The 22,159-nt window shown below is 36.6% G+C and overlaps 1 protein-coding gene across 1 annotated transcript; it reads right to left on the reverse strand.

Moving 5' to 3' along the window:
• Positions 1 to 869: 869 nt before the first annotated feature.
• On the reverse strand, positions 870 to 20,321 carry LOC148065330 (plexin domain-containing protein 1-like). Its single transcript, XM_087809233.1, has 13 exons — positions 20,150 to 20,321; positions 8,326 to 8,477; positions 7,997 to 8,140; positions 6,144 to 6,213; positions 5,965 to 6,087; positions 5,780 to 5,898; positions 5,255 to 5,450; positions 5,096 to 5,177; positions 1,750 to 1,810; positions 1,579 to 1,681; positions 1,317 to 1,340; positions 1,098 to 1,255; positions 870 to 1,034 (listed from the first exon to the last, which is right to left on the reverse strand). Exons 1-13 carry the CDS (start codon positions 20,223 to 20,225, stop codon positions 921 to 923), a joined length of 1,422 nt encoding a protein of 473 aa, XP_087665359.1. The 5' UTR covers positions 20,226 to 20,321; the 3' UTR covers positions 870 to 920.
• Positions 20,322 to 22,159: the final 1,838 nt, after the last annotated feature.

Here is a 22,159-nt window from a genome sequence, read left to right on the forward strand (position 1 = left end):
ATATGAATTATTGATGTGTATCGCTACACACATCTGAACTATCTAGAGAAGGATATACGTATATCCTTAAGCAGAGTAATGCTGTCATATTTTGGTTATTTTTCTTATTTGGTTATATATCTAAAATACATAGGATATATATTTATCTGATGTTAAAAGTGAATTAAACGCATATCAAGGTAGCTATATTATTTCAGGGAACACTTAAAAAAACTAGTGGTTGTCTGATATATACTTTATTTAGTTTAAATGAATTGATTAAAAAAGTAATGCTGATGTCTGCTGTTTGTGTAAAATGACAAACTAAATTACCTCAATAATTTTAAATACAACTTTATTGATCCGTTGGTAAAATTCATTGAAGAGATTGTTTCATTTTTTTTATATAGTGATTCATAGGGGCTGAGGACCATCCCAGTTACCAGGGATTACGGGGATACCCAGGACTAAACAGGTGGCTGATGGCAAATATACATTTACAATCACATAAATGCTCACCTATGAACTATCTTTGTTAGGAAACTGATATGCCTGGAAGAAGACCCACACAAAGACACACAGAAAGAACCTCATACAGGAAGGACCCAAGCATTGTTCCTCAAAATAGATGAACCCACAACCATCTTCCTGTGAGACGACCAGGAGTGCATTCTGTGTTTTAGTCAGTGTTTATTAAAAAAAAAGAAAATATGATCATTCAATGATTAAAATGAATTATTTCCACTGAAATGATCAGTTATTTTGTCAGTTTTAAATACAAACAATGAAAAGTTCTCCAAATTAAAACACAATTCAACTTGATATGAATATAGATCATTTATTAACAAACGGACAAAATCTACAAAACACACGTATTGTCTTTAAAAAGTTAAAAGAATTGAGCAAAAGAAAAGCATGTTGACGATGAAATCAGCGTGTCCTCAACATGGAGGAGATTCAACAAAACTGTCTCTCTCAAGCCGGTTTCCTTCCACTTCTGTGTAACCGGACTGCTGCTTCCGATACTTCATGGAAGGCCAGCAACTCTTGCGCCGCTGAGCAAGAATAATATCATTAGAATCCATCCATCACTGAAGGAACAATCGAGAGGAACTTACATGAATGAGATAGAAAGGTGACGCAGCAGTGGGGTTGAAGGTGATGTAAAGGGTCACCAGTACCAGAGCCAGAAGCAGAATCAAAGCAGCAGATATTCCTGCGATCACTCCCATATTGGGCCATTCATGACTGTTAGAGGAAGAGGCTGTCTTCACATCTGCGTGATGGACAGAAGGCTTAAGATATTTTCAGTTTCTTTCAGTCAGGCATATACTCACCACTGTCTGATCCAATGCTGTCATCTATGGAATGAAGAAAAAGTTGTATTAGTGAGGAATAATTGATATTAAATGTAAACTATTTGTGGATACATTCATCCTAAATATAATTATATTTTCGTCATTCATATTTTACAAAAAATATTATTCAATATTTGTTTTCACATCTGTCATTTATTAACTTACTTTTCAACTTTTCTTTCTATATTTTACCATGCTATGGTCTCTGGTACATCTGTCACAAAAATATATGCAATTGTACCGTTATCTCCACAGACACTTATTTGGGGTGTTGTACTGTCCTCAATTTGTGGTGTCATGGAACTGTAATCTACAGTGTACAGCTCACAGGTGGCGGCGTCACTCTATCAAACACAAGTAGAGTCATATCAGCTTTATAAAACTCTATTTTGCTTCTTACTTTGGACATTACCTCTTCTGTACAGGCGTAATCCAACCATTCCTGTCTGTGTCGATCCATCCCATCAGAGCACCTGAGGTCAACAACATTTAAAAAACATTAGTCTCATTCGAAAATACTGTCCTTTTTTTTTCTTTTTTTTAAGCTCATTTCTCAAGTTAATTATAAAAAATAATACATTGTATCATTTGAAAACCATCTTGGACCATCAACTCATTTCTGAATTAGAGGTGATACTTTAAACTTCAGATTTTCTTTCTGGGATAATGATTTGCTCAGCAGGGAAAATGTAATTAAACTTAATAATAATAAAGTTATTTTCCAATTGTTTTAAATAGAGAAGATAAATTAGATTAGATTAGATAAACTTTATTGATCCCTCTGGAGGTCTATTTCGGGAAATTGTTTTTCCAGCACACAGCAACACAGACAATAGATTCATAAAACAAGAACAATAACAATAACAAAGTTTCTATAAAAAAAAATGTGCAAGATGACACAATATAAATATAAAGATAAAAACATAGATCAAAGAAAAATAACAAAGAAAAGGATACAAAGATTAACATAGAATAGAATCATCTTTTCACTTCACTCCTGCCCCCATGAATGACTCCCTGAGTATATTAGTGTTGCATCTAGGAAGGAGCATTCATGTTCCATCTCTTCTCTGCTCACTGATGACAGTGTTCAGAGGATGACTGTCATCATCCATGGTGGACAGTGGTTTTTCACCACACAAATTCACACCACAACACACCACAGCATAGAACAGGACACTAGCCACCACAGACTGGTAGAACATGCAGAGGAGCTTCTTGCAGATGTTAAATGATCGAAGCCTCCTCAGAAAGTACAGTCTACTCTGAACTTTCTTATACACATGGTCTGTGTTGCAGGACCAGTCCAGTTTACTGTTCAGCCACACATTGAGGTACTTATAGTTGTGAACTATCTCCACCTCGTCGCCTCTGATGGACACTGGACGTGGCTTTGTCCTGGACCTCCCGAAATCCAAGACCCGACATTGATACCCATACAAATAATAGCTTTGTAAGATTTCTAGATGTAGCATAGTATACTAGCCCTTATTCTAACTTTTTAAAAATTTAAGTTAGAGTTCATATAATTCCATTTAAGAATATGTTAAATCGAGACGGAGAATCTTAAATCATGAAAACCTTAGCATAGCTTGTATTCTGATATTTAAGCCATATGTATTTATACATAGTAGGAAAGAGAGATTTCCAGAATCTTGTTTAATGTAATGGGGTAGAAAGCGTGCATGAAAATTCCATTCCAACTAAATTTAAACCATTATTTGTTATATAATGAGTCAAAGAGATTTCCATTATTTCTTCTCCTTTTGTAAGGGCAATACTTCGCCTGAATCTCTTTCTCTTCTATTGTGTTTTACTTTTCAAATTCATTTTTTATATCTTCATTATGCATTCATAGGTGTTCACATTTTTATCAAAATAAATTCTATTTTGCACCTTTTCTTCAGAACCTTACTAAAGCAAACGTAATTTACCTGCCAGGCCAGGTTTTCATCTAGTTCATTTGACATCAGGCTTTAATTGTCATCCGATATTTCAGTACAAAGTTATGAACGTGAACATTGATGGAGGTGATGATGGTGTAGAAGGTTCTGTCTGCCTCATTGTGCTCTTCCTCGCCAAAGAAAACATCATTTTTCATTCTGTGGCTCCCCCTTAGTAACATGTCAAGCCTCCCCCCGACACACACGTCATTCAATGAGTCTTCTTAAACATGGGCAATGTTGACTTTGGTGCAGCTGAATATATAAACCAGCAGCGTGAACATTCATCTTAATGCTTGTTCCTAGAAAGCTTCATAATATGTTATGAGTGTAGTCTGTGAAACACTAACTAGTGATAAAAAGGTCCATACATTATTCATACGTTTATGCTCTTTAGTTCTCGATGAAAACTGGATACTCTTTTTATCCATCATAGATTCTTTAACATTCAGTACAATACTGTGCTTTACTATGTTGCCCTTTTGTACTTATTCAGAGTACACCAGGAGGCATTAGTTATCAGGGGGCACAGAAAGTAAAAACATTTATAATTTATTTTCTGGGGAATCCTGTCCAGGAAGTGTTTTTTTTTTTAAATGTTTTTATATCCCATGTGACCATGACTTTTGACACATCAAGACTCTGTTTCAGTTTATCCAAGAATTAAACCTGTAATCTGATAAAAATAATTAATATTTTTAATAGATGTTTTTTAAAGGTTAGTCCGCGAATATGATGGTGACGTTAAACCAGTCTGTGGTTGAAAAGCATAATACTACATTTCTTTCTTATTTCATACTACTTTATTTTATTTCATGATAGGTACTACACATCCTTTTTTAAATAAACATATAATACATTTATACTGTATATATATATATATATATATATACTGTATATATTATGATTTTTTTTTTTTAAATCAATCTGTCTTTATGATGGATATAATGATGCATACAATGATGGAAATATCAAAGCTATACATTAAAGTGCTATTCTTGTGGTTTGGAATCCCAGGGTCCATGGCAGAAATGTAATGATGCACTGGCCTTCTGAACGAACGTTTTTTACTAATGGTCGTAATGAGGATTACCATTCTACTGATTAAGTTTTGGACTGTGAGTAAAACTGCTCACTTTCTAGTTAGATTCCCAGATTCAAATTACTTCGAGCTAGGCTGCCATTGTCACCGAGCCAGTCTAAGTCGAAATGGCAGCCAACACTTAAATTCTTGTCAACTTGTGATGATGGTGACCATCTGTGCAAAAGAAATATGATGGAACCATGAGCAAAGATACTGGCAACATATTGAGAATAGATCTCAAAGAAAAAAGTCACCTTGAGTTTAGGAACAAGTCTAAGGTAAATGTTAATTGTCATCCATGAGGATTCGATTATGCAGTTTTACTAACTATCCTTAATTGTACAAAGAGCGAGTGCCTCATGTAGGTCTGGCTAATAACGGCCATGTGTTTGACTTTTTATTCACAAGTTTCATTACTTTTGAGTTTTATTCAATTACATTTTTTTTTTCGTAAACCCAAATCTACCATTTTTCTCAACATGTTTCCAAAATGGTTCAATGCTCTTGAACACTTGATTTTAAGGCTTTATATGGTTCAGCATCTTGTTGGGTTTTCATTTTGAAGGAGATCAGAGAGGAGATGGAAGGATTAAACACTTTTCGGATCACTGAGTCAGAGATGACTCAGTCTCACGGTACTTGATAAAAAAAAAATGTTACCCCAATGACCCAGCCAGAGTTGAGTGAAGAAGAAGATTGATGACAGCTCTTATTGTTTGTCCCGAACTAACCTCTGCAGAACATTACACCAACTGCAGCCAGAGGTTACGTTCTGTGATAAGCAGCTCTCGCAGTCGTTGTGCTGCAGACAAGCTGGAGGGGAAACGTGTGTCATTATTGATGTCACTTGAAAGTCCAGACAGTTTTGAATCTGGAAATGGATCACTTGCTGGCCAGGGCGGTGAACTTTATTGCAGAGCTGCCGGTGATGGCGGAATGATCGATATCAATCCGATGGTACTCGTAGATGGTCTGTCTTTGTGGACCTGTTGATGGTGTGGGCAATGTTGTGACCATGAATGCATCAGAGAGACCTATCTTGACGGGATGCTCCGGCGTGCTGATCTCTTCCAGGGGTAAAGGTATCTGGTGAATACACAGGAAAAAATATATAGGAGTTCAATTTTCTTGTTACATTAATTGCAATTACTGTAATAACTATCAAGCGTACTATGATCCAAGCCAGATAAAGTACATTTAAATAGTAAAAAGTCCATATAGATTGGCCTTACCTGCAACTGTTGCTATATTTTCAATTACAAAAAGCATTTTTAGCAAAAAAGTGCTTGTAACACGGCAGTAACACGACAGTATATCGACAGTACAAGGTTGGCTAAATACGAAAAAGCAAACCTTCAGGCGGAAAATGATGGTCTAAATCAATAAAAGTTTAAGTGAACTGTAAATATAATCACATCTTTGTAGCTGAATGTGATGTCGCCGGTTTTGTGAAGGGCCGCCTGATAGGTGAACGTTCCCTCTGACTCCCTGCCAGCAAGTTTCACCTTCTCCCACTGGACCACAAACACCTCACCTAAAAAAACGAGTTAAAATCATCGTTAGATATAAATAAATAAAACCCTTGTCCCTCTGTTATTACCATTATCAAAGTATTGTACAGTAGATTCCGAGGAGTGGCTCGGGTCAAAGTCGGCCATCAGGGGGGCGATGTACTGCGTGGTGGTCAGCATGCGATGAGTAACGTCTCCGGTGAATATGAACCCTGGAAACAAATGTTGGTATCATGACCTCATTTGGTTTAGAACCTTTGAAACCTACCTCCTGTTGCTATGGTGATCTGCCTCAAGTTGTGTCCGTAAAAGGGAAAGTCGAACGACAAGGCAACTTTCTGAAAAGACAAATGTAATGAGACTGTGTAGGCGGGAGATAAGATTGTTGAGTAGATACATCCTAAGAGATAATAGATCATGTTTCATTCTGCGCTTGAATGAGGAGATTAGATAATAGGGCAGTTAAACACTTCAAAGTATAATCCCTGAAGACCTATGTTATATGGTAATTGATTCATATATGTTTATATACAGTGCTTCAAAGCTATGTGTGGCCGCCTTTACCTATTCTATCTGAGATATAAGGAACAATGCTTGGGAACACGACGACATTTGATGAGAATATAACAGATCTTTGTATAACTGGTGCACTAGTTTTTAGCTAGTGTTTTAATGATTACCCGTCTATATATATGCCATGTTAAAAAAACAAAGTCAGATTTGTTCATCTTCAAGGGCAGCTGTGGTGAGACTCCCTTTTTTTCCCAGATTCCTGCCATTTAACCCCTTAAAGAGGCCCCTTTACGTATAGATAAAGGGGGCATAGGTGTGTCGTCCCTTGACCTATGACTGTTTAGTACTATGGGGTGCCTCCCTATGTGAAATAGTTAAAGATTTGAATGCGATAAATTATCAAAGCACAGATTAACACAACTATCAGCAAAACATTTTACTTCAAATTGTGTCAAATCAAACGTATTTTATAGACTATATTCTTTTTAAACATGTGTGGATATTAAGACACTGGCGTAGACAACTATTGGAAGGCATGAGTATATTTCCATAAATCAGGATACCTATAGTTTCCTGGCAGTGCTGTGTTTTCGGTCATGCTTTTTAAAGCATGTTATGAATAAAACCATGTAAGGCGGTAATATCTGGCAGGCTGCGTGAGACTTTGGCAGTAAACTCATTTGATCGCTCGCCATGGATTTTCTGCTCCTCTGTCTTCTGCGTGCTTTAGAAGTTTCCTTTCTTTGATTTACAGGTCTAAATATTTTCTTATCTCAACTCTGCAACCATTAGTCACCTGCTGCTGACATCTGAGGCAGTTACACCTCGAGAAGGTTGGCTTACGGTGGTCGTTCTACATCTTCAAAGCAATAAATGTGAGCGGAACAACCATGTGATAAAGCAACACAGTGGAATTACATAAAAAGTAATTTGGAGTCATTTAGAAAACCTTATTTGACCCACTTTTTCGATAAAATTATGAACTAAATGACATTTATTTATAATTATATATTACGACGGGAAACATTTCTGCGACAACTAATTCTGTAAATAGTAAAACTGTATTTTTTATTTTGATTAAAGCTATTTTTTCATGTTTAGTGCAGCACTACTGACTCCTTCAAGAAACATCTTAAGACGTTTTTATTTGTTCAGGCTTTTCCTTGAGTTCCTGGAACTCCTGTTGTGTTATCAGTTTTATCTTGATCTTTAAAATATATACTTTATTGAATATTGTTTTGATTGTTTAAGCGCTTTGTGACCCTGCTCTGGAAAAGCGCTATACAAATAACAATTACTTACTTACGTACTTACTTACATTTATACCCTAACAAATTCCTAATTGGATGAACCTTCCACCGATAAAAAATATAAAAATAATTTGATTCTCATTTTGATTTAATTATCTATCAATTAACCAAAAATACATGGCATATGTGTGTTATTACATTTCTTTTGCCTTAACATTATATTTTTCCCCAAATGATAATGCATAATTATTTACTCATCTATCTATATGGTTACAAATAGATGTATTATAATAATATGTGTAATGATTCAATTATTGTTTTTAAAGAACAGAAAAAATACTTTGGGTCAAGGACTCACCACAGCCTGTTTGTAAGAATTCGACAATATACCATGGACTCTAACTTGCCCATGCATGATATTACTCAAGTCCACCCACATATCCTTGGTGCGACTGTCTTCTGCACCAAACCTCTGCCATGTGTAGTACTTTCCAGGATCTTCCTGGAAGACAGAATAAACAGTTTCTGTTATGTGCCCATGCTAACAGAACATATCAAACATTCATCGTCATAGCAGTTGAATCACGTTTTTCTTTAGGTGAAAGCAAAACAAAACACTTTCCAAGAGAGGGCAGTGTTAAACAAGAAAAATAAATGAATGTGTCAAAGACAAAAACGACTACTCACCACCACATGTGTCATGTTGTCTGGCAACCTGTCAATGGTCAGACCTCCACCCAGGACAGCTCTGTTGACTCCATCGTGGCCTGGAGATGACCTGGGAGTCCTGCGAGAATAATCAGCATCTCCTCTCGAGTCCTGCATCCCATTTGAAGTCTCTGTCCAACACAATACAATATTAGATTGGAGCGTTAATCATAAAGTACATATCAATGATGCTGAGAGGAGAACGTTCCTCCACAAGAATCCAAACATGTCAAACAAGATTGGGATCTCAAAGTGTGCTCCGAGTGTGTGGTGATGTTTATGTCTCTGGACCTGTGTTTTGTCTCTTTGAAAAAGATGAAATTACGTTTGAAATCGAACCAAAAAGTAAGCTCTCTTGTTAGATGGAGACAATATGTACTGTAGCGGTGTTTGGAGTGAATAAACGATACTTGGTAAACAGACTGCGGGAGGTACAATTGGTTTTAAACACAAGGGTGTTTTAATTGATGGCTTGTTAGACACTACGAGGATAAAAAGATGTAACACTGCGGTGTGTATTTGTGTGAAGACATGCAAGAGTCTTGGTATTTACACCAGCGCTGGGCAGAAATAAAGCTGTATAATTTAATTCTCAAAAATTGCTAAACTGTTCTATTTACCCATTCATCTGTTTGTTTTTGTGTACGAAAACAGTGACTCGCTGGACAGAGTTTTGATTGACTACAGGCCTAGTAGAAGTGTTGAGAAAGTAGAGGATGTAAATGTTTAATTTACAGTGTTTTACTGCTGTTTATATAATAAGAAAAAAAGAGAGCTAGCAAGACAGCGAAAAAGAACTCTTGTGTAGGCAATTAGTTAAAGGGCAGCTAAAGTGTTGATTTTAGTGTCTCTTCAATAGATCTTGGAACTTTATTGTATCATCAGTATGTGTCTGTTTGTACAAAACTGTCTTTTCATTGAAATATTTACATTAGAAAATGTGTCACTGCAAACAAATAACAAAACCTTGTAATGATGAGGGACTTACTGCATCTTTGAGAGAAAGACTTCAACATTTGAAACATGTGAGTGAGTCAGGAGGGTTGTTTTCACTTTAGTTGCCCTTTAAGCAGGATTTTATTGTTTTTTTGAGGAAGTTACATTTCAGCAACATCAGTCCAACAATCTGCGTTACTGACTTGTGTATATTCACCACATTATTTTAACAATACAAACATTTTTTCAATTGAAGATGCAACATATAAGCTATATATAATAATAGTAATAATAATGTCTATTTATATAGCGCCTTTCTAGACCAGGGTCACATTTCAAAACAGATTAAATGACTCTTGTAAATATAAATTATTTTTATTCTGTAAAAAGTTGTTATGGCATCCACCTCTAAGAATCCCAATTTAAATATTTAAGCCAAAAATTGAAATGTCACAAAAAAATGTAAAAGCAAAAAAAGCACTGCATTTTAATATATATTAGTTTTAAAGAACTCCATGTCATAACAAAGTTTCTGTTTGAGGTCACTAAAATGATTTCTGTTTGCTAACTTGCACAACATTGATAGACGTTCTTTTTAGGTTTGAACTGTGGGAATTCGGTCGAAAAAGTCTTTATGACATAATTGGTGTAACTGATCCAAGTTAATAGACTTTACTTTAATCTGCCTTTCCTTTTATTGTTTTCCTTGAGGTTCTTTGTTACACGATAGCAGTAACCTTTAAGGTCATTGCTGAGTTATATAACAGCAGAAGTGAAAGACAAATAGCAAACACACAAATGCTTTTAAATGCTTAAGCTCAGCTTAAGCTTCAACCTCTATATATGGATGTGTCTTTGTTAGACATTACGGCACTATAACCAGATAATCAAGTAATGCTTAATTCGTGTTGCTTGTAAATGTTGGCCTGATTGCGAACATATGACCAGGGGATATGTTAGTGTTGCTCACAGACCTCCAGAAGTAAACAACTAAACCATAGATGATCTTATAACAAATTATATTTATTAAATTGATTAAAACTCTAAATGATTCATGTGTTTTACTATCAGCTGATTAAAAATGTAGAAAATAGCTATGTTGCTAACTAGCGTTAGTACGTACATCACATTGTTATAAAGATGCTGAAGAATAGTCTTGAGTCAATAAATTCAAGAGTCATTTTTATTTGGTAAAACATTGATGATGATCGACTTTAGGACGATCATTCGGCTTAAATATATATATTTTTTCACATATCGACAGAAGTCTTGTAATATATATAAACAGTTGGATACTTCTCTGGGGGTTCTGTGTTTGTTTTGATTATGGGTCCCACTGGAATAGAAACACTGTTTTAATCCAACTGCTTTGCGATTTTTTAGAAAATACAATGAAACTATTATCTGTTATCTAGAACAGCTGACATATAGGGCATATTGTATAGCTGCAATATATGCTGTTAAAAAGCTGGCAAGACAGATAAAAGTACTGTTCTTTAATTAAAAAATAAATATCTTTTTTTTTTTTTAACCAAGTGGATGAACAATGATATATATATATATATATATACAATATATTTCCTGCATTAAATTTGTTCTAATATTGTCAAGTGTCTTAAAATGGTGAAGACGCTTTTAATACCAAAAGGATCCTTCCTTTGATTTGAGCTCAGTTGAGTCTGAATCATGCTTGTTTCAATCAAACTTTATTTTGTTTAGTCAGAGAATTTCTTTTTTTCTTGCTGCCTAACATCGAATCTCAATTTAAGATTTCTTTTTCTATCCCTTAATCTATAACAAATGGTGTTATTGTGAGAGGAAGGCAGATGAAAGAAAAGAAAAAAAAACAAAAAAAAAACCCAACTCTATTGGCTAATAGGTTAAGCAGATGGAAATAACGCAGACGATGTGTGTTTTTCTGTTTGGTGACTATATTGGATCGCTGCTCAATAAGAGTCACACATCAGGAGTGTTAGGTCTGGATTCCGAAGTCAATTTTGACGGCTCAAAAAGGCCAAAAATCCCTCCTTAGTCTCTAATCTTAAACTCTATCTTTACTGTTTAACTCCAGTTCCATTAACTTATATTACTGTCTCTGTGAAAGACTTGAGTGAGCTCATTTTCTAGCAGTTAGAATAAACAGCGCCACGTTCTATACCGGTGGTCGAAAAGTCACGTCAGGTACCTTTCAAGTCTTTTCAGGCATGTAAACAATAAAATTCAAGAGCTGTTTAAAACATTGTGACATGAATAGAACAGAGGAAAACACTGTGTTCTAAACCTTGCTGAAAAGAATTAGGGCCTTTAGAACTGAATGTTTCAATATGCAGATGTTGGGTACAAGGAGGCTTAAGTTAGTTAAAAGCAGATACTAATTTTGGGAAATCCAGGATAAATGCGACCTATTGAATTCAAGCACATTTCTGGGAAAACAAGTTTTTATCTCGACGATGAATCACTGGGGTTTGAGCGAAGCAAAGAAAAAATCATTACCATGCAAATGACGTCTGTTCAAGACTAACAAACGCGTCATTTCACCACTTTATTGACGCAAATGTTTGGTCTTGGTTGGGCACTACTTGCTTCTCCCCACCCTGATTCAATCAACGAGTGCACCAGTGCCAGTGTGCGTGGCACCTAACACGTGTGATCCACCCACTTCTGGAATCAAAGCAAGAATTTACCTCAACACAATTGCGAAGGATTAAATTCAAATATTGTGGAGGACAGGGTGGAGATGATCAAGTCAGAGGGCGTGGCTTTTTCTGTACAAACTCTACTTGACTGCACATCATACTGACAGCCGCATTGACATCACGAAAACACAATTAATAAGTTCGTTATGTGAACAACATGTGTTGGACGACACACAACACAACTAAATTATACAAGTATGAGTAGTGACACAAATAAATTACACCATTTTTGTAAGTTTCCAATTGGATTCAAATGTATTTAAAATTGAAGTCCAAAGGTGCCGGTTGTTAACATGTTGCTAAAGTAAATATATTCAAACAGCTTGTTACTTTTAAGCAACAAGCTATACACCTTTAGCCTTAACTTCTATTTGAGGACAGCATGTTAAATATGAATTTAAATGACCACCTATTGGAACTAACCATATAGTTAGACAATTGAATACTGCTACAATGAACCTTTGTCTCTCAAAATACAGTGTTCTCAAAATACAAACTTGTTGGTCCACTCAGAATAAAAGAGCTTTCCCGCAGATTTCCAATATTATTATTGTTGATTAAATTTTTATTCTCTGTACAAACAGTTCTTAAAAACGTGAAGAAAAAAACCCCCAAAGGTTCACCCTGATTATTTGCAAAAACAAATAAGAAAAAGTATAAAACATCTTATCATCAACAGGGCCAGATTCAATTTTCTGACCCTTAGAGAAATTATACTCTCAAGTCTCAAGAACAATCTCTTAGTAATGACTTCCAGTGAACTTCCAAAATCAAATTAGAACGTAGGAACTTAAAAATGTAAGACAGCTAAAACTGTATTTTCATAGTCCAGGAAGGCAAGTGCACCATGTTCATGTGGGAACAGTTGATATTCATAGTGAGTCATTATCTTTATTTTAAACAGTTTCATTTAATGATTCCTGCTACTATGGCGAAATTTTTTGGCATTCTTTAACTCCATAATTTACTATGCTGGGCTTGTGACTTTGTAAGTTACATTTTCTCTAGCCGAAACATCTTCAGAGAGGTCAAACACCTTTTTCATACGATTTCAAAACATTTCTTACGTTTGCGTAGGAGCCGAGAGAAGCTGTTCATTATCATAGTGTCTGCTCTAGATTGTATAATGTATCCTGTCAATTTGTACAATAACTGCAATATTTAAGAAATCAGTTCAGCTTCCAGGTCAGCAAAGGAATTAAGACCTGTTTCGGACTACTTCAGTTCTTGTTCTTGTTCCCAAAAGAAAATGAGGAGGATCAGATCTTTTTGAAATAAAACTGGTTGTTCACTGTCAAGTGTACCCTGCAGTGATCATTTCAGTTTGTGTGGCTCAGCTGGGCAGTGAGATCCAAGAGAGCAAGAGAAAAGTTTTGCCAAAAAGTGAAGTTGTGTTTTGGGGTTTCAAATGTACGACTTAAGGGCCTAAATGGTTCCATTGTCTGGGTCCTTAAAGAATTACCAACGAGCCCTGAAGTCACCAGTCTACTGAGTCACAACTTGACAGGAATGGATTCAATTGGCTTTTGTTTATTTATGTTTTGAATTCAATTCAATTTCAATATGATTTTAAAGTGTCATATCATAACAAAGTTATCTCAAGACATTTCACAGTTTAAGTAGGACTATGTTGGAAAAAAGTAAAACATATCCAAGCGAATCACAGTGTGACAGTGGCGAGGAAAATCATCCTATCAGAGGGCAGAAACCTCGAGCAGAACCAGACCAAGTTTTGACTGCCTCAAGTGTCAGGCCTCCTTGAAGAGGGGAAAAAGGGAAATGATTGCTGTGTGTACGGGTGATTGACTGATTCTAAACTGTTCTCTGTACCTCACAAGATAGTGATCTTTTGGGAAAGAGAACAAGTTTATACGTTCAACAACAACAAGACCACTACCAACGTGTCAGCATTTCTTTGCGTGTTTGGAACCTTAACTTTGTTTATGTTAAGGATAAATAATATTATGTGACACATGTAAGTCTGGCTATACACACTTGTATCTCAGACCGTGATGTATTGGCAACAACATACTGAATGTGAGAGAAGATGCATAGATGTGTGAGAAGAACTGAACTTAAAACAGACACATTCCCAAGATCTTGTGGTCAAAGCTCCAACATCAGCCCCATAAAGGAGCACCAGAAGCTACCAGCTGCCATATCAGCATGCACCATGACATTATGGGTAACTTCCAGGACAACAGGGGGATTTCAACTGTGAGAAGCTAAAACATTCTCAAGCTACACGTCTTCATGCTACTGAGGATTTGCCACCACAAAATTAGTTGAGATTCAGACTCATAAAGTTTGATTCTTCAAGCAGTACATTCTTTTATGTCCTGCTACTCTCTATGAATCGAAACACCAGACCAACACAGGGCACTAACTTAGCTGTAACAGCTCTTGGCTGCTGTAGAAATGAGTGAAAATGTGTCAATGTGGTAACGGTGGTTGACCATAACAACATCAGTGGTATGACCAGACTTTTCATTGGGGTGGACCAATGTTAACAGGCGTGTGCAGGGTACCGCTGTGTATGCAAGACATGTGTCGATACATTATGTAGCTACACTGCCATGGCTACTTCATTAGGGATGATAATATCAAATTAAAGATCAATAAGCCATTAGCCATCATCATTACAACCCCAAATACTTGTTTACGAATTCTTGTTGATTAAACATTTGAAATTTAATTCTCTTTGTGAATTCTCTGTCTGTAATTTATTTTGGAAAAATATGCCACAAATCAAACCCAGAGCTCCTTCATCTAGTTACTCAACTACTTAAGCATGTCAATCTTCACTTATGTGGTTCATGTTTTAGGGTGAATTTAAACCATTAACACACCCATCCACCCATAGATACACGCCACTGATGTTTTGAAACGTTTCTCTTCGAAAATTAACACGTTGAATGAATCGTGATAAGTAATAGAGCAACAACTGTCGTCACTTGTCAAATTTACAAGAAAATAGCAGCTGGTTATTTCAGTGTCTGACTCTACCACAAGCTGGTCAACTGTGCGTTTGGCTACACAGCACTGGCATTGGTCGATGCAGCTGCTCAGGCTGTTTATCCTGTCGGAATTATCCAATTTAGAGCGCTGCTCGGCTGTACTAATGTATCAATAATCCTTGCTGGCTTAATGTTATCATTCCTAGTCGCAATCCAAACCCTTTAATCACTGTTTTATTCGCTTCAACTCTTTTACTTAGTAATGCTGAGCATCATCTGTGAAGGTCTTGTTTGGCTTGTGTACCATAAAACTGATCAGAAAATACATTTCTTCTCCCTTTGTTTGCACCACGTTTACAAGTTCTAGGCAAAGGAATGGATTGTTGCAGGCGATGATTCACTATTACAATACGTTTGAGGTCGGCGTTGGAAAAGAACAGGGTGTTGTCCATCTCATTATGGCTCATGTTAGATTATAGTACTCGGTGCCAACTCTCCCTGAAGTCATGGTGCCCACAAGGAAGTGGTCTCGGTGACTGAAAGTGAGAAAAACAACCTCTGTCCCAAAACACCTGGTTGCTGTTAAAATTGACTTTCTTTGTGTTGCTACAGTTCTCAATTTCACTTTAGAGGAAATATTAATCAATCACAAATCTGCCCTTCCAAATAGAAAGAGATATTTAAGTTTGTACCTTACTACATTGATTATCTTGGACAAAGGTCATCACAATTTGTTTGAGGTTGAGTTGATCTAATATAATGTCCAACTGTGAAACCAACCAACAACCAAACAAAGTGCAACAGTGAGGTAAATGATCACTTCTACTGAGAGGAAAATTTAAATTGAGAAAGTACTGGACCAACCTTGTTATTGGTGTATGCAGCTGTTGACAATATTTCTCAAGTGTCTGATGTAAGATTGTGAACCCTCTGTGGATCCTCGTTCCACTGGGACACTTGGGAAGCAAATACAGAGAGTTCCTGTTGCAACAGCCACACTGTGTTCTTCCCAAATACTGTTAGATATTCAAAGGTTGTGGATTTTATTAAAGTTTGTGAGGTGTTAAAGACAACAACAAAAAAAATGCCGTGACACAAATAAATCCAGATTATATTAAGCAGAACTCAACCGGTATCTCAACTGGTATTTCTCCCTCATGTTAGCAGCTAATGTACACAAACTGTTGAAGGAAATGTAAATTTGATAACAATTGTAACCCCTATGGGGTCATAGTACATGAGTCAGATAAAACCCCCCAAGATTTTAGTGCTCATCGCTATCATCAAGGGAAGTAATAATGACTTTGTGCCGGTTTTAGGTCACAATATAAAGGATTGTTTAAATATTTCAGTAGTTGGTAAAAAATAGTACAATGGTCAAATCTCTGGATGTTGGAATCTTGTGACGTTAGCATGTGGACAACTCAATATTTTGAGATATATTATATCAGAGGGATTCTAATGAGAGAAACCTTTCTTCGTGGTACTTTCAGATTTTATGCTGCTTCCGATTGTAAAATATTCCAAGTGCAAACATGGACCATTTTAAGGCTTGAGGGGAATAAAAACCAACTTATTACTGGATGGCGACACTATGATTTATCAGAGATTTACTTAATGTAAAACAAATAAACAATGACTTACTGTTTTACTATTTATGTGCAAAGGGGTATTAGTATAAAGTGGAGTATTTAACTGCCTGTGTTTAATGAGCTGTTGTTGTTCCACTGCTTGACTTACAGCCAGTATATTACAACAACAACTCAGTCTGGTGACATATTAAGCATTACTAAAGTTAGATGCTTTGAAAAAAAAAAAGGGATTTTGGTTTGGTTTTTTTTACAGGATGGGACAAACCACAAGGTTTAGTCTCGACAAGTGGGTAGAAGTTGACACACCCTTCCTGAGAGGAGTGTGGCACTGCTTTGCCAACAGGGACATTCACTGCTACATCTAAGTGAGAAAAGAAACATTTAAAAAGTTTATTGTTCTCCTACTATTATTAGAAATTAATGGAATTCCACTGTGGTGCTTAAACTTGATGGTGTTCCAGATAAGACGACACAAGAGGAAACTAGTGACAGCTCACACTTGCACATGTTTAGTCCAGAGAGACCGATGACCTCACTTCCCCTCTCTAAAACTTAAATTGAATCCCCTCTGTTGATATGTTTTGCTTCTTCTCATATTGCGATAAGACAAACGATCATGGACGTGAAGCCAAAACCATGTTCTGCTGCAACCCAAATCAAACAAGAGCTGAAAGGTGTTGGCACCGAGCTGTTTTCCTTTTCCTGGTTTATTTTGATTCCTAAATCACAAGCGTGCACAGCAATCACAAGTCAAATTAGACATGACCTCCATAAATACCATCGGTTCTCAGAAACCAAAGACAATAATGTCTGCGATTCTGGTACTTTCCATCCCGTGCGTCGCCTCTCATACAAGTTTGTTGAGCAAAGCTCTCGACCTGACACGAGGCCAGTCTCTGAGGTCACCGTGGGTTACGCTTCGCTTTCAGCTGATGGGGTGTGTGATTCTTACAGTCATGTCCAGATGGTCTACATGGCTCTCGGAGGATCCAAAATGATAAATTATGATGACTGCGATAAGAGCAAGTGTGGAGGGGTGAGAATGTGAGACAGTGCAGGCCGTACGTATGTTTCCTGAAAGTGAAAATAAATCAACGGCTAAAAGTGACTTAATACTAAAGAAAATGTGTTTATGAAGTGCTGGAGCATTTTTTTTAAGTTAAAAAAGAACAAAAACATGCAACACGTGGTGTCGTTGGTCAGCATGGCTACGACTACTAAATCAAGTGCTCATCAGTTGAGACACTTTTAAGTAACGGTATCAGTGTTTACAGCTGGTTCTCTGTTTAAAAATGTCTTCAAATAATTCAAAGCTCCGCAAAATTGGAGTTGTGACGTGATCCTGTCCTCTGATTGGTACCTGGAAAAATCAATTTGAATGTTGTCCTTTAAAGTGAAAACCCAACTCTCCTGACTCACTCACGTGTTTCAAATGTTGAAGTCTTGCTCTCCAAGATGCAGTAAGTCCCTCATCATGACCATGTTTTGAAGTTATTACTTTATAAAGTTTTCCCTGTCTGAAATCTCGGCGAACAAGAGGTTACAAGAGCGGGGTCCATTGTGACTAAGAATGGCTTCACTCCTTCTTCCAGCCTGCTGTGATCACACTCCACTTTGTTTATACATCAAGTCCCTTGGAGGTGGAGACTTCCAGGATTGATGACGCGCCGTGACAAATCTTGATGCCTGATTAATCACAGCAGAGTGGGTGTGGTTATGGTAAAAACGATTTAATCCCCAGAAAACTAAGCGTTTTCAGTGGGCGAGCCTTATGCACATTTTCTTATGTAAATATTTCAATTAAAATAGAGTTGTGTACAAACAGACAGTTCAAGGATATTAAAGCATAACCATTCTTGTCAAGCAACTTGGACTGGCCCACAGCCCATTCCCCTATAAATGCTGCGATATAAAAAGACGAAAAACTAAAGTTTCGCCGATCTTTTCCACTTTGCGACACTTTGTGTCGCTTTTCGGAAAAGGCTGCAGTTTACGGTAAACTAAGAGGCTCCGGGTTAGAAAATCCAACAATGTCCTCTCAGAGCAAAGTAAGGGTTACACAAAAAAAGAACAACATTTGACAACACAGAGAGGAGTGACACTTAGCTGTTGCTATTTCAATACATAAATTATTTGTATAAAAAACAATTGCCGTCTATTTTTTATCTGTTTGTAAACAGGAAATAGTTGTAGGGAGGTTGACCGGGCCACAAGCTGGACATACTTTCCCAAAATCTGGCCCTCAGTAAATTTGAATTCGATAAGATCTTTTTATATCTCAACACATTTCTTCTTTTTGCCTGTATGTAGAAATATGGATAAAACTGTACATGTAGGATTAGATTAGAGACAGATTTATTCCCCATTCATACGGTTTCCCTGAAAACTGAGGTGTTTGGCTGAGAAAGCGACATGTTTTTGTCTTATCCTAAGACCCTGCTATCAAGGCTCTCCAGAATAAGTTTGATTTGTAAAGATTCGAAGCCAAGTTCTAACGAAAACGCCCAAATATTTAACACACGGCAAGTTTTTAAAAATAAATTATTAAAATTGTAAAATCAGTATTTATCTTTCTCAACTGGAGCACACATGCACGGTGTCAGTGAATATGATGCTGCGTGAGTAAAACACAAATAAATCAGATGAGAAAAATTCCTATGATTCGTGAAAAACAATGAGGAAACCAGGGCATCTTGGGTGTGTCGCATGAATTTTTGATTATATAATAAAAAAAAATAATAAAAAAAAGCAAAAACATAAATTATAATATTATTGACAAACTGTTTTTTTCTTTCCTTGATCTTCTGGGAATGACATATTTTGTTTGGCTGAAACAGGATCCGTGTAGCAACAAATGATAAGGATTGATACTCATGGATGCATAACATCAACGTTTATCTTGTCCGAGCTCATATTTGGCTCCATTTCTCATGTTGTTTTGACGTAAAGTTAATTCACTGGTGTGATGTCATTCGAGTATTTAAAGAAGAATTGCACGAGAGGTCCCTTTTAAATGTAGTTTTCTTAAAGAACTGCTCTTCTTGAGGTGGATTTAAAGATTTAAAAAAATGATGGATTAAAAATGAGGATCAATTTTTAATTGGTTTGATCATTAAGTGCTGCTGGGTTAGGACAGGATATAAATGCTATTAATTTAGCCCTTGAATCTCAAACCTTTACAGCGCTAATCATTTTGCTAACCTCTAAGGAACACATTTTTCAAAAATCAATGGCTATATTTTTTCCATTATATATGAATATTTGAAAGCAGATACAGATTAACAGCACTAAGAATTCGAACACAAACTGATACTTTTGCCCAATGACACAAAAAAAAAATTCAGTCAAGATCGCAGTCAAGATCTAATTTTAAACAAGAGACAGACTGTTTGTGGTTTTGTTGTTTTGACTCGTTGCATGCTTGTGGAGTCCGGTATTTTTTAAATGTACAATAAACATTGAACCGGGTCAGTTACTTTTAGAGTTAATAACAAGATGACATGTTTGTTTGGTGTTCTTTTTGTGGTTCAGTGCAACAGAATAAAGTTGCTATTTAGAATCAATACAACAATATTAAGGTGGTAATAGTGCATCAATGGAAAGTGTCGTAAATTCAACTCACCTGTTGGATCTCGAGCCCAAACTCTCAGCAGCTCTGTGTGACAGAGACAGAAGGAAATCATCAAACTGAAAAACATCTCTTTGAGCAGAAATAGCAACTATAATGATATGATATCTTGTCTTCCTTCTTCTATCTTCCACAACTTTTCCTCCTCTTTGCAAAATAGACTTTAAATCCCACTTGCTACACGCCACCCCGTTTCTAGCTACTCCCCCTGTCCTCCCTGTTCATCCATCGCCATGGTGATGCAAACTCAAGGAGGAGAGGCGAGCTGCACGCTGGAATGCCTACAAGTTCTACGTATGCCTGTGACCAATGTGGGGGTGACGACTTTTGCCTTGGGTTACCTCGATAGGTGGTATACATCACATATCGACGAAAATGGTGAAACTGCTCTAAGATCTAGGCTAGTGTTGCACATTCCAAGTCAAGTGTGTTTACACTTCAGCAAAACACAGTCTGTATACTAACAATATCATTTTACTGCATCACGCCAAACGCTGTTTTTTTTTATTGCTTTCATTTTTATGGCAGATCGTAAGAGAGTTTTACAACTTGTTTCATCACCACTGGTGAGATTAAACAGTAATGAGAGTTGCAGATTTCTTCACCCACTCCTCCAGTTTCACCGTAAAACATGTTAATGCAAAATGCAAAATGCTATTCCTGGTCTTTATGAGTATTCTTGCAACATTTCTGTGATTAATATACATGTGAACATATTGTCTTTTTCTTTGAGGTAAAACCGGAGACAAGAACCAATAAACCAATTCTCCAAGAAACAACACAAAGATGTTTTAGATGTTTTAGTCAGAGATTCATACGTATCACCTCAAGCTAGGGACATGAGAGAATCCGTCATGTATCATCAGCTGAGACCAAAAACCTGTGCAAGAACCCCCTCCTCCCCCACCACCCGAAGTCTAAAACAACAGTACAAAAATATATCGGATGTGGCTGGAATACCAGGCGAGTTTAGAAACGGGGACAAAACGCTCGTCCACAGTCTGGATGAATTCCGAGTCGTGACCTTTTGGGAACTGGATTCAGACAAATGGGACAGATTAAAGAGAGAGACTGGTCTCAGAAGTGCTGCCTAAACAAGACCAAAGAAACCCAGCTTTAAGTATTGAGGCTAAACCATGTTTGGCAAAAGTCTCCGGCTGAAAATGACATGCTATTTCAAGGTCAAGACCAAAATGTGCCCATTTGGATTCTTGAAAATGGTGCAAACGCAGTCAATGAATTCAATTTTACTTGTAACCCAGATATTATCTGTTAAAAAAGAGCTGGAAGTAAATTAGAGCTGCACGCTAATACATGAATCGCTGTGTATTTACAATCTTAGATGTACTTCACTGCTATTTACAGTTGCGGGGTTGAGTTCAGTGACATGAACATTGTGGTGTATTGATGTATGTTTCGCCCTCAACCAGGAGATAAGCTTTTAATAAAAGTGCTGATGCTTACTTTTGGCAATTTCATGAAAGCGAGGACATAATCTCATCCAGACTTTGTCGTTTCTTGTTCGATGATTACAATTACAAGTCTTCTGGCGTGTAGAAATGACTCGCATATGGAAAAGATCAAATTAAATCCGTAAGATGCATGAAAATGTTGTATTCAAAGGATGCTATTTTCACTAAATACAGCAACTGAGAAGTTCTTCAAACTGGGTCAGAGTTTATTTCTTATTTTATTAGTGTGAATAAACCTTACGGATCACAGCTAATAGATCTCCCTGGAGGATCATAACAAACTTCAAATCAAGGTTTGACTCATTTGAAAGGCTGAACCTGACCAAAACACAGCAAAACAAAATGTCATGATCTCGGTATGCCTTCATTTCACATCACATCTAATAATACAAAGAAAATATGATACAAAGTCATAACCTATATCTTTAATAAAAAAAACTGATTTAAAAATGCCACATAAAAATATGTAAAAAACATGTGACAAACTTGCAAAGGATTGACTTCGAAACATGTATGCTCTGTATATAAATTT

This window comes from Callionymus lyra, chromosome 15 (genome assembly GCF_982586985.1).
Source record: "Callionymus lyra chromosome 15, fCalLyr1.hap1.1, whole genome shotgun sequence".
Taxonomy (NCBI): Eukaryota; Metazoa; Chordata; class Actinopteri; order Syngnathiformes; family Callionymidae; genus Callionymus; species Callionymus lyra.